This window comes from Tamandua tetradactyla, chromosome 26, assembly GCF_023851605.1.
Source record: "Tamandua tetradactyla isolate mTamTet1 chromosome 26, mTamTet1.pri, whole genome shotgun sequence".
NCBI lineage: Eukaryota > Metazoa > Chordata > Mammalia > Pilosa > Myrmecophagidae > Tamandua > Tamandua tetradactyla.
Window position 1 is genome coordinate 12,350,312 of NC_135352.1, and position 13,683 is coordinate 12,363,994.

General features: G+C 35.9%; 2 protein-coding genes across 8 annotated transcripts in view; one reads left to right on the plus strand and one right to left on the minus strand.

Annotated features, from left to right (window-relative positions):
* WRN (WRN RecQ like helicase) overlaps positions 1–10,478 on the minus strand; it is a 163,303-nt gene extending 152,825 nt beyond the window's left edge. Inside the window, exons 1-2 of the mRNA XM_077144687.1 lie at positions 10,368–10,478; positions 10,176–10,237 (exon numbers count right to left, since the gene is read on the minus strand). The gene's annotated coding sequence lies outside the window, so the exon portion shown is untranslated. The remainder of the gene's footprint in view (positions 1–10,175; positions 10,238–10,367) is intronic.
* Positions 296–13,683, plus strand: part of PURG (purine rich element binding protein G) — a 33,224-nt gene continuing 19,836 nt past the window's right edge. For 3 of the 7 annotated variants that reach the window (XM_077144694.1, XM_077144695.1, XM_077144696.1), the window contains exons 1-2: positions 296–371; positions 706–5,889. In XM_077144694.1, coding sequence (XP_077000809.1) covers positions 712–1,758 — 1,047 coding nt within the window. In that variant the 5' untranslated portion in view covers positions 296–371; positions 706–711 and the 3' untranslated portion in view covers positions 1,759–5,889. The remainder of the gene's footprint in view (positions 372–705; positions 5,890–13,683) is intronic. The other 4 variants (XM_077144698.1, XM_077144697.1, XM_077144700.1 and 1 more) reach the window with 4 other exon arrangements.

Sequence of the window (13,683 nt, forward strand, 5' to 3'; positions counted from 1 at the left end):
ACGGGGAGCGCCCCGAGGGACAGAACGAGACCCTCCTCTCCCCCTCAGCAGCTGAACTAGGGAAGGCGGGGTCCGCTGCCCGCTCCCCGCCCCCGCCGCCCTCTCCGCCCTGCCCGGCCCCTCCTCGGCGGGTGTCCGGCGGGTGCCGGAGGAGAGACGGCGGCCCCGGCGGCGGCCGCAGGAGGTGCGGCTGCGGTGGGCGCCGCAGGCGATGCCCCTGCCCGGCTGCTCCGGAGGGGGGCAGTGCGCGCGGCGGCGGCGGCGGGGGAGGAGACGGGGGGCGGCGGCTGCAGCGGCTGCAGCGGAGGGGCCGAGAGCTGGCGGCGGCGGTCGTGAAGGGCATCGGCAGCGGCTGTGATGGCAGAGCAGATGTGAGTGTCGGCGGTTTGGGGACCCCGGGGCTTCAGAGCCCGGGGCGGGCGGGAGCGAGAGCCGGAGGCCGGGGCTGTGGAGGGAGGCTGTGCGCGCGGCGCGGAGCCCCAGAGACGCGGCCGGCCGCGGACCGTCCGGCAAAGGCTGGAGCCCGGCGCTGTGGGGACCGCACCGGGCGTGTGAGGCCGGGCGCTACGGGGACCGCACCGGGCGCGTGAGGCCCGGCGCGGGGGTCCCAGGTGGCGGCGGGGACAGCGCAGGCCGAGGGGAGTCTGCGATTGTTCTCAACACCCCTCCCCCACCCCACCCCGTGTGTCTGTTTGTCACTTGCAGCTGAAGATGGAAAGAGCCAGGCGAAGGGGAGGCGGCGGCGGTGGCCGCGGCCGCGGAGGCAAGAATGTAGGGGGCTCTGGCCTAAGCAAGAGTAGACTCTATCCTCAGGCCCAGCACTCCCACTACCCCCACTACGCGGCTTCAGCCACCCCTAATCTGACGGGAGGTGCCGCCGAAATCCAGGAGCTGGCCTCCAAACGAGTGGACATCCAGAAAAAGAGGTTTTACCTGGACGTGAAGCAAAGCTCCCGGGGCCGATTTCTAAAGATAGCCGAAGTCTGGATAGGGAGAGGCCGGCAGGACAATATCAGAAAGAGTAAACTGACTCTCTCTCTGTCGGTGGCAGCGGAACTGAAGGATTGCTTGGGGGACTTCATCGAGCACTACGCTCACTTGGGCCTGAAAGGTCACCGGCAGGAGCTTGGCCACAGCAAAGAGCAAAGCTCCAGGAGGAGACAGAAGCACTCGGCACCCTCCCCGCCAGTCTCAGTGGGGTCCGAAGAGCACCCTCATAGTGTCCTCAAAACAGACTATATAGAGAGGGACAATAGGAAATATTATCTAGATCTAAAAGAAAATCAACGGGGTCGCTTCCTAAGGATTAGACAGACCATGATGCGGGGGACTGGCATGATAGGTTATTTTGGCCACAGTTTGGGCCAAGAGCAGACAATTGTCCTCCCAGCTCAAGGAATGATTGAGTTTCGTGATGCCTTGGTTCAGCTAATTGAAGATTATGGCGAAGGGGACATAGAAGAGCGAAGAGGTGGAGACGATGACCCACTTGAACTCCCAGAGGGGACTTCTTTCAGAGTGGACAATAAAAGGTTCTACTTTGATGTGGGCTCTAATAAATATGGAATTTTCCTGAAGGTAAGTGAGGTGAGGCCACCTTACCGTAATACTATTACTGTTCCATTCAAAGCATGGACAAGGTTTGGGGAAAATTTTATCAAGTATGAAGAAGAGATGAGGAAAATTTGCAACAGCCATAAGGAAAAGAGAATGGATGGCAGAAGGGCCAGTGGTGAAGAACAAGAATGCCTCGACTAGCGTGAAATTGAACTCCATCAGGCAAAATTTTAAATCCTAATTGGCTAGAAGTACTGATCCATAATCATTGAAGAAGTTTTTCCTCATTTTTGGCCCTTTGTTTTTAGTAGTACCTCTAGTAAATTATACTTCAAGGAGTTTGATGCTCATGTTATGCTATACATAGATGACTATAATTCTTATGGGAATTCCAACTTTCCCAGAGCTAAATAGTTTAGCTGCTTCAACTGCTCCAGACTATTGAAGTATGCAGATCAGCACAAAATGTGACATTCTGACCTTCTAAATACAGTAACTAAGATTTACATTGCACTATGACATAATCCTGAAAAAGATACATATTTAATATGGAAGTGTGAATTTCTATTTAACAAGTTCCCCAAAAATAATTCCATTCCTAGTTCATTAAAAGCTGCTAAGTTTAACTGTAGGACAGTTACCACAGAAACAGAAATTGACCTTAAGCATACTAGAAATATATTTATTTATAAAATGCAAGTAGGAATAATTGTCCATTGGATAACTGAATTTTAAACAGTACCACTGAAGGATCAAATCTTACTAGGTACTTAAACCTTAAAAATGCAGTGTTATAATATTTAAGAGTTACTACAGTATTTTATAATTTCAAATTTTGTGGTAACCCTACAGTTTATAATTGCCATATCAAAGCCATGGGAGAGTTTTAGTTGGTTATTCTAAGCTACTTCAAGTCCATCTTCACCTCAACTTATTGTACCATAAACTTGTATTGACTTTCCAAAGTTTCAGGAATTGTTTTATGTCACTGTTGAGTGGGAGGCTTCATCCTATGGCTTTGTTATGGAAATCTTCCTGTTTTAGCTTTTCATGCTAATTTAAAGGTTGTGAGATTTTTTTCCCAAAATATATCATGGATTCAAGGTGTTATTTTTTATGCTTCCTCTTTAGGACTATTTCAGAGGGGTTGGTGCACCAGTTAACTGATATAAAAATACATCTGTAATAATATATGTTAGTAGCACTTTTGCAAATGCTACCCTTAAAACTGTGTCAACACTTCCAATATAAACCTGACCTTTACAGGTGTTATAATTCCAGAAAAAGCATTTTTTCTAAAAAGCATTTAAAATACAAATTTTCAGGCTGCGAAAAATATTATTTGAAGATGGGTTATAAATATATTTGAAAGGAAAATTCAGGCATTTTCCAAGGTGCTGTTTATGATCTTAGAGGTTTACATTACATAAGACTCACCCATTTACCTGTACTAAATATTACTTTCCAGAAAGTGCCACAGTAAATTTTTCAACACCTAAACAATTTTTTAAAGAAGTGGATATAGTGTATATGTGTACCAACCCAACCTGTAAAAACAGACTGAAATTTCATCTGTTGAGCTACATTTTATTCTGAATGAAATTATAGTCTTTTATCTTGGCTTTATTCACTACCTACACAGTAAGTCCATGTTATCGTGTTTAAGAGCCAGACACTGATTTCAACCCCCAAATATAGCTCTCATTGATGAGAGTTGGCTGCACGGATTGAGATCAGAATGTAGCTCTTCTTTTATATAAGTGATTCAGAATTATTTTAACAAATTTGTTTCTTCCAGAGGTTTCCCCAAATACATTGCATATTGTATTTCACGTTTCCTCAAATAGCATGAAGGCATCTCATTAGTTGATTATAAGTATGGACCATCTGGATCACTATGGAACAACTGAAGGTTAGAAAGAAGATAATGTTAGTACTGGAGTTAATAGCACATGGTGGGTGTTGAGACTCTAAAAGTAGCAAGGCTTTTTAAACAGTCCTAACTGTAAAATAACTATGTAGGCTTGCTAAAAAACAGTTTTTGGTATATGAAGGAGTGGTGTGCACTTGAATTACTGTACTACTGATTGTTATTGCTGCCCATCATAGTGCCTATTAATAATAATCAACCTGTCTGATTTTGGCACACTGGAGCTGTGAATGAATAGTCCAGTATTTGATTGTTCCTCTCACTATTGCTATGACTATATACTCTGTCTCAAATATTCCTCTCTAAAATATCTATATCAATTAGTTTTTAATGATTTCTTTTTTGATTTTTATTCTGATGAGATTTAGGTGTGTGTGTGTGTATTCATGTATACACATATATGTACATATATATGTGCACACATACATACATACATTGTCACACTTAAAGATATATATCTTTAATTCGTTATATATAAATATTTTTACTTTAATTTTGCATTAATTAAGTAAAAAATTTAGTTAAGTAGCCACATTTTCTACCATGTATGCATACTTCAAAGTTTCTGCCATCTCAAAGCTGCAGACTGGATAGATGCATATGTACTGGCAGTTGAATATGCTGTAGAATCAGTAAGCCATCTGCCAATCCTTTTGTTTCATTTTTCCATAGTTAACGTATAATTCATTGAAAAGTAAAATGATGCTATGATTTTTTGATACTGAAAAACCCCTATAATTCATTAGCCATAATCTAACAAATAAGATCCTGTTCAAAACTCTGGTGTTAGTATGGATATTGCCATGTATCTTGTAAAATAAGCTTCTATTCTTATCTGTGCAATACATTTTATTTTTGTCATTTATAATATAAAAGAAGCTGCAAGTGTACATGGTATTCTTCAAAAAATAATAGGATCTCTGCCTTGATGGCATTAAACTCTGAAGGCATTAAGCTCTTATGTTAGAAGTCAAAAAATAAGCATAAAAGTTAGTAACCAAAATTACTGGTTCACTGTATAATTTTAAAACACTGATGATATTTGCACATAATAATTTAAGCATAATGTGGTACAGACTCAAAACTGTAATAATATAAGCTAATATGAAATTTGGAAACGGGTTCATAATAGTTGGCAGTGTGCTCCTAGCAATTGCAAGCAGCACTAATCTGTTGCTTATATGCAAAAGATGCAATGTATTATAATGGTATTAAAGTTCTGCCACATTTTATAATTTTCCTTGTTAAAGCCCCATACTGCCATGTCCCTTAAACTTGAGTCAAACACAGGCTTATTTGCACTAAAGAGCATGGCCAAAAAAAAAAGTGACAGGGTGGAAAAGCTAGTTGGAACCTCTTGAAATAATTGGTTCTAATGGGAGAATTTCACATTTGTCTATTTGAAAGCTATATGGTCCAGGCAGACAATCTGTCAGTTCACTAATTTAATAATGCACTTTACCTTTTGTATATAACAGATGTATAATTATGCCACTTGACAGGTGGAATGTGTCTCAGTAACTATGTAGTTAGAATCTGTAAGGTGATCTCTTTGCATGCATATGTTTGTGTTGGAACAGTTGTAGTAACAGGATTCCATTAAATTGATATAATGGAGAAAGTAGAAGATGCTTTTGAAACAAATCCCAATATATTTAATAATGAGTTTTAGAATTCATATTTGTATTCTTAAAGGACTAGAATCAATAAACATCAATTTCTAGCCCAGATTAGTGTTACAATTGAGACTATACGTAGTTGAGACTCCCCATAATACCCTGAAAGTTAAAATTCTAAGAACTTGTGCAGGGAAAAAAAATTTTAATGGTTCTGTTACACTGTTGATATGTGTTTGGGTAATAATGAAAAGACAGTACATGACACTTTACTGCAATTTAAAATATGATTATATGGCATTATTAAGAAAACACCCAGACTAAAGAAATAAAGTTTCAAGTTAAGAAAATGCTTAAGAACAATTGCTAAAATAAATATATTATTCCAAAGTTTGCAGAAGTACTGATTTTCACCATCTTAAAAGGGTATTGGGGGATTTAGTGTATCCTTCTATCCTAAAAACTTCCTAAGATGTACATATGAAAACTAGATAACTGTTGCTTAATATTAGGCTGTATGTACTTTACTAAGAAACACTGTGTACTAACAATCATCAAGAGTGTGCTATATTTACTGCATTCATTTTATATATATATATATGGATAAGAATACATTATATATATATAGTCACCCTACCTTAAAATAACCATGTATTTATATTGTAATTTTGCAAATATTTTCAGTAAAATAAACATTTATCTGAGCTGCACAATTTGAAGAAGATGAGATTGGGATAACCCTCAGATTCTTGTTTTTTTAATGAGGAGCTACCATTGGAAGCTGATGTATGTATTATCATTCCTTTGAATTGTGTTTTATAATTTAATTTTTAAATGAATAGAATTTAATTTGAAGTTTTCAAGTGGTATTCTGAAATTAATTTTATCACAAATGCGATATCCTTTTATTCACTTATTTCTAAAATGTCTTTCATTGGAACTTTTTATGAAACCCCATTCTAAGCTTTACATAAGGGCTCTGCTTAGTTACCACATAGTTTGAGGTCTGTCTTTACCAAAAGACCAAGTATCTTTGGCAGGATAACATCTAAACAAACAGAATTTAAAATTATCACTACCAAACAAGATTCTTAAAATATTTCTGAAGTTTCTTGAATTTTATGGAGAAATGGTGTCTAATGCTAGTGCATCAGACGACAAATATAAAGATGTTAGCATGTTATCTCAATGCAGAGTCTACTATGCTGTGGCAATGAAATATAGGGAAAATGTATTTTTCCAAACTTAGTGTCATGTGGAAGTTGGGTTTTTAGATGACAGTTAATCCGTCATAAAGTAAATATACCCAAATATATGTAGGTGGATCTTAGAAAACAAAATATGTATTAATGGTATATTTTCTTGGATAACGTAAAGCTATGAGGTTTTTTCTTATTTTGACATGATTTTTTTAAATAATTTAAATTTATTTTAGTCACATTTTTTCATCAGTATTTTTAAATAAAGACTACATGCTCATAGTACAAAAATTAAAAACTACAGATAGGTAAATTGAAAAGTAGCAGCGGGTATTGCCAATTTCTTGTGTATTCTTCCCGAGTTGCTCTTCATATAAAAGCGTATGTGTATATATAAAAATTCTTTTTTTAAATAGAAATGAAAACATACTATACACACTATCCTGTACCTAGTAGTATCAATTTTAGATCTGTCATTTTAAGTGAAAATTTTATTTTTCTTAGATATCATTCTTGATCTTGACAACATATTATTTCACTTGAATTATGTTGTTTACACCAAGGGAATATCAAGGAAATTTTGACTGCATTCCACTGGATTTATGTGAAATGCATATATATGTATATATTACTTTTTGAGTGTACAAATATTCAGTTTATCCTACTAGTTTCCCTTCTCTCTTCTCTCCCTCAAGAAAGTATTGGCCTTTTTCTTCAAGTAATGCAGTTTAGGAGGGGCAGGATATTAAGATAGCTTAACCAAGAGTTTTGAAGTAACTAAGTTCTCTGATGAAAACACCTGTGTTTAAAAGCATTAACAAATTATCACTTTTAGTCATTTTTTACTAATTCTATTATTATCTCACTTTTATCCAAAGGCTGCCATTATAAGAGTAAATGAGTACTGACTTATAGTGGCAGAGTATGTTATAACTCGCTAATATCTTTGATTAACATGAAGCTGTACCTTTATGATGAGAAAGGTTTATGGTTTATTAATGAATAATTCATTTGGCAACTTAATCAAATCCAAGTTCAAGTAAAGGGATAACAGTCCTCATTGATTAAAGCATTGATTCCCCACTGAAGGACCCAGAATCTTTCAGAAGTCCTACAGAACACAAGCTACTGTGACAGTTTTAGGAAAGAATAAAAATTGGGGAAGAGGGAGTGGGTGTTGGTGGTGAAGAGCTATTAAGTTGCAAGTAGCCAGTCTCTAGTCTCTGCTGAAAGAATATAAAAAATAGAAATGTGTAAAAATGAACTTAGCATTATTTCTACTCCTGAAAATATAAGCAAGGGGTGGTGTGATGGTGGCTCAGTGGCAGTATCTCACCTGCCATGCCAGAGACCCAGGTTCAATTCCTGGTGCCTGCCCATGTAAAAATATATATATATTATATATGTATATAAGCAAAACTGCTTTAATAGTTCCTACGCCAAAAATAAAAATTCATAATTCTCTTTTCATTCCCATCAAGGGTACATTTTAAGGTTACTTTTCTTATCACCAAGAAAAAAGTATGCGCTAAAAAATTAAAGTTCCCACACTTGAATCCTGAAAGATCCTATCTAGATATAAATTATAGTGTCCAAAATAAAAGAACCAATACTATTAGAAATATGTTAAAGAACATGTGAGTTGAGGAAGATTTTTTTTCATAGAATAGCATCTGTAAATTTTATGAAAATGTTTAAATATTTTAAAATGCAAAGTATTAACTTAAAATAATATTTCCATAATTCATGGTATTTGTAAAATTAGTGAGGTGGTATTAGAAAACAGTATCCACTTTGCATATATTTTTTTGTTGCTTTGGTTTTAATTTTTTAAATAAACTTTATTTTTAGAATAGTTTGGGTTTTGAAGAAATTGCACAGAATGTACAGAGAGTTCCTATAATATACCCTTTCACACACACATCGTGTCCCAGTTATTAACATCTTGTATTAGGATGGTTCATTTGTTACAATTTTGCGGCCAAATATTAATACATTGTTAGTTACTAAAATCTGCAGTTTATGTTGGGTTCACTTTTTGTTTATACAGTTCTATGGGTTTTGACAAATGAGTAATATTGTATATCAATTTGGTATTGTACAAAATAGTTTCACTTAAGCTTATGTTTTAAAAGCATAAAGAGTTTGCCTCTTTTATTTTAATTATGAACAACTCATAGTACTTTGCAGAGTCCTATGAAATTAGTAAAGATCTCCAGGTATTTGCTTCTTTAAGCCTAAAATTGTTTATCTGTATTTCTCCTTATTTAAAGAGAGGAGTCAAAAAGTGTTTTAGTTTTCTACCTGCTGAAACAGATAGCATGAAGTGGATTGACTTAAATGATGGGAATCTGTTGGCTAACAGTTTTGAGGCTAGAAAAATTCTAAACTGAGGAGTCAGCAAGGCAATGCTTTCTCCCCGAAGACTGGCATGCTGGGGCTGGCTGCTCAACATCCTTGATCCATAACTTTTCCATCACATGAGAATGTACATGATGGCATCCTCTCCTTTCTCTTCTGTGTTCTTTTGACTTCCAGATTCTAGCTGCTCCCTATGGCTTTTTCCTCTGTGTCCTTCTCTCTAAGTCTCCAGAAATAGGATTCAGTTGTACCACACCTTAACTGAAGTAACCTAATCAAAAGGTCCTACTTTTAATGGGTTCACACCATGGGAATGGATTAGGATTAAAGACCTTTTTTCTGGGAGAAGGTAGATTCTCCTTCAGGAACAGCATTTTGTTTAAATTTAGGCCAAAAAAAAAGTTAATTTCCTAGTCAAGGAGTTTCCCATATTGGTGCTTTCTGGTAAATTATACTTTCCAAGCTTTTCCTTCTTTAAATTATCCCTTGTGAGAAATTTCTCATTCTTGTTGAGGCCAGTGGCATCAACCAGTAGATAAACTTTTATGCATAAAGAACTAGTAGTACTTTATATTATGATTATAAAGAAAATTACTAATTTAAATAGAATATACAGTTTCTTTAATGTTGTTGACTTATTTCTCAGATTGAATAGCAATTGTCTTACCTCTCATTTCATCCCCATATACTTAGTTTCTCCAAGAGTTGTCCTAATCAAAATTCTCATTTTCCCCAGGAAATAGTAAAGGTAAAGGAAAGGGAAAATAAACCCTTTTTAAGTAAAGTGTTTATAGTAGGTAAAAGTTGGAGTTGCCTAAAATGTAAAATTGGGCAAAAAGGCTTTTGTTGGTTTTTGTCTTTATCAAAACAACAGTATAAACCTGATTATTTTATTTGATCTCATTAAAGTCAGAATTTCTTTTATCTAATACTCAGAACTATTACTTTTACTTAGAAAAAATGTTCTTTCTAGAGGTAGCAAACAGAGAAAAATAGTGGCTGATTATTTTGATTGCCTGTTACAAAAGAAATAAAGTTAGCAAAAATAAGAGAAATAAGTCATTCTCAAAATTAAATCCCTATTTAGTTAACCTTTAAAAGAGTATTTGAAGAAGAATAAGACCTAATTCTGCCAATGCATGATCTGACCTTGAGCAAGTCATTTAACTTTTCTTGGATGATTTCCTCATTTGAAAAATGTACAAGATTGTGCTAGAAGCTGTTTCCCTCCTACTCTAAAGTTTTTTTTTAATTCTATATAAATAGAGTAAGAAAGAAAAAAATAGATTAATACCAAAATTACAAAGTGTGAGTAAGAGATTCTCTCTTTATAGTAAAAGCAACCGTAATAATGTAGTAACCTATGATGACACCCAAAGGAACAATCCAGAAATGTCAGTCTTACAACATGGTATTATCTCATTAACTACACAAAAGAATTTTGTTTCTGGTCCTGTACACTAACTACATAATTATCCTATATTTTAAGTTTAAAAAAAATAATTTTATTACCTATTATGAAGTTTACTCATTGGAAGAAACAGCACTTTTTTCTGTAATTTCTTATATTCTGCCTGGCAAATGAAAATAAAATTTAACTTAGTTACAACTGAATTTACAAAATTAACATCTCTTCCTAAAATAACCATAAATTACATTACTAAAAAACAATCATTGCAGTGGTCCCTGAAAATCAAGAACTACCTTTGATCCCTTTTCTCTTGGTTCTGTTGAACACCCTGTGTTAGAAACAACAATTAACAAAGAAAATCAGGAAGAATGCTGACCAGTGAACAGTACAAGTGTGTTTCAAAGGACCTGTAGCATAGTTCTTACATCATAATGGCTTTTTTCTGTAAGCCTTGAAATGCTTCATAGGTTGATGACTGGAGAGGAAGACATGCAGCATCCAGAGTGTTTTGTCTTAGAGACATTTATTTAGGCACCGTGGTCCTCCATTATGGAGTGCCACCAGAACTGCCAATGCAGAAGATGGAAGGAGTGACATCTTTCTCCCCAGACCCTTCTATTGGTGCCTGTTCTTTTTTTTTTTAATTGAAGACATTGTTTTAGAGTAACTTAAATGTATTTTGAAGTCTATTTGTACATGTATATTTTGCCAATTGCAAAAATATCTATGCAGATAAAATTGTACTGCAGAAACATTCCATAAGATAAAAATATCTTTGGCCTGGTGTGGTTCCCAGTAGCAATTTAGTTGGTCTGTTTTCAACAAATTCTGTAGAGTGAATTGTTTGTTATAAAAAATTTTTTCTCTCTTCTCTCCTTCCTCTCCTCAAAATAGCAGAAACGTTTTAGATTTTCGATTGCTTCTTCTTCGATGTTTTGTTTGAATTCTTGATGGAATATGAGAGAATAGTTGAGTGTGGGAATTCTTTGCCCTTGCGATCATGTAGAAATTTCCCTCAGCTTCCCATTTCAAATATTCCAGGCAAATTTACCAAAAGAATATATCTAAATGCCAAATCTGCCCAGCCCCCCCAAAAAGAAAAAACAGAACCATAAGGCAATGATTTAGAAGTAAGGATAGGAATGTGTACAAGACAGTTAGATTCAAAACATTCCTTAAGGTTTGCGAAATTACTTCAGAGACTGCTGTAATTTACTTCTACGTTTTTCACACTAACAATATGATTTATACTGATTGTCAATCTAAAATTTCAATAGGGCAGAATATTTTGAAGGTTCAGTTGAATTTATCTTAGAATTTTATCTGTTCCTGCTTAGTAAACCTGCACAGAGGGTATATCATGCTATAATCCAGGCCTTAAAATAGAATTCTAAAATTCCATCACCTACAATCTTCTTCCCCTCTTGTTCTCCCTCCCATATACTGTACCCTATTGGAAGTTGGTAAGGACATTAATTTCTCCCACCTACCACCATGACCCCACTCCTATTTATTTGTTCAGATGACGATTGAAATACACAAAAAACAGACTAGAACTACTCTGAAAATTTAGAAATTGCCCTACTGGCTAGATGTATAGTCTAAGAAGGAAGGACTACTACTTTGCCCAAATGATATTAATACTCTTAAAGTATTTCTATACAACAGTTCAGGATGAATAGAATGCAGGCGAAATTTGGGGTAATATGAACTAGAAAGGTTAGTTACTTCAACTTCTCAATATACAGGCATTCTTCAGAAACCATTTTGACCAGCATGACTGAAAAGAATTTAGCCTCTAGAAAAGTTGCACCATAACTGTCTTTAAAAAGAAGGTTGGCAATAAGAGGAAGAGCCTCTCAAGGTGTATAGTACTACTAGTATTTTATTTAGTGAATGCCTACTATATACCAGACACCACTGGGCCCCTTATATCTACTGTTTCTAATCCTCATAACAGCACTATAATCATTTCCATTTTCATATAATTTTCTAATGGTTTTGGAACTGACTCAGTATTTCAGAAATAAAAAATTGGAACCCAGATTAACAGCAAGAGCTAGTGCTCATTCAGTTAAGCCAGTCTGCTGTAATGCTTTGCAGCTGATCACACCTATCATAAAGCACAATTTACCCTTTCCCCAGCCACCACTGTAAATAGATTTGCCTGGGATTACTGGGAATTATTTTATCCAAAATTATCCCCTATTGACAAGAGGAATTGGAACTATTCCCATCCAGAGACACCTGTTGTATAAGCCTTCATCCTCTTGGTTAAAGTCTGGTGCTAATAAATATAACTTATTTGATCTATGGTGTAGTTCACAGATTGAACCTCTAATCCCAATCAACAATTTCATATAAATATATGTGATTTTTAAAAGGAGTCGGATGATGAAAATGTAACCATTACTACCCATAAGGGCAGAGAGGAGCACCTTACTGTTCACTGTGGGCCTATAATTTCATTGTCATGAACCAAAAACAACTGTTTATGTTAAATAGGTTTGGAAAGAAATATCCATTTTAGTGAGCAGTGTATTGATTTTTTACAACTTTTTCTCTTACTCTTCATTTCTTGTTCCAATCTTTTTCATTTGTAATTTCCATGTTTCCTCTTCTTTCCCATAACAGGGGAATAAACTGGAGTCACTGCTGTATTTACAGTTACATATTTTTCTCTATTACATTAGGCCAGGGGTTTTCAAATATTTAGTGTAAATAAGAATCACCTGGAGGGCCTGTTGACACAGAGATTTTGGTCCCCATCTCCAGAGTTTCTGATTCAGTAGGTCCCTTGTGTGGGGGTAGGGTCAAAATTTACATTTCTAAACATAACCAGGTGATGCAGATGCTACTGGTCTGGGGACCACATTTTTTAAGAACTGATGGGGATTTATCTTAGCTACAAAGAACAAGGAAAGAGAAACTGTCAAAACAGCAGTTGCATCTTAGTAGAAAGACAACCCTGAGTGCCACTCATTCTGCCTTGAAAAGTTTGCAAATCTTAAAACGAGCAACATATTTATAATTTGACTAGAGTTTAGGCAAAAAATTATTCCCTTCTTATATTATGTTTAATTACCTTTCTGAATCCCTCTGATTTTTCAACGGCTATTGTGATATAATTCTAATAAGAATGAACAATTATTAAGATACATATGAAAAGTTGAGCTTTCAATCTTGTGGAAACTGCAACATGTTTCTAATTTATTAAATAAATGGCATATAAAATCTTGGTAAAGGAAAGTGTTAGAGTAATTTCTGTACTCAAAAATTAATACAAGTTTCAGTGAATATTAAATACGAAGACTTAAAGGGACCTTGAAATTACTTTAGTTCAGTCCCTTAAATTTATATTGGGTGACATATATTAATTATGCAGCTCAAACAGTTCATAATTCTAAAATAGGCTAGGTAAGCAGAAGGAAAGGATAAAGCTTAAAATGATTATTTCTCTCTCAAGAGACATAAGCAGTAAGAAATATTCCAATTTCATTTAAGAGCAAATAATATTTTCACCATTTTCCTGTATTCAATCTGTATGTGTAGGATAGAAGTATAGTCAGTATTCTAGTGTGTTTTGGTACTTCATTCAGATTAACTTTG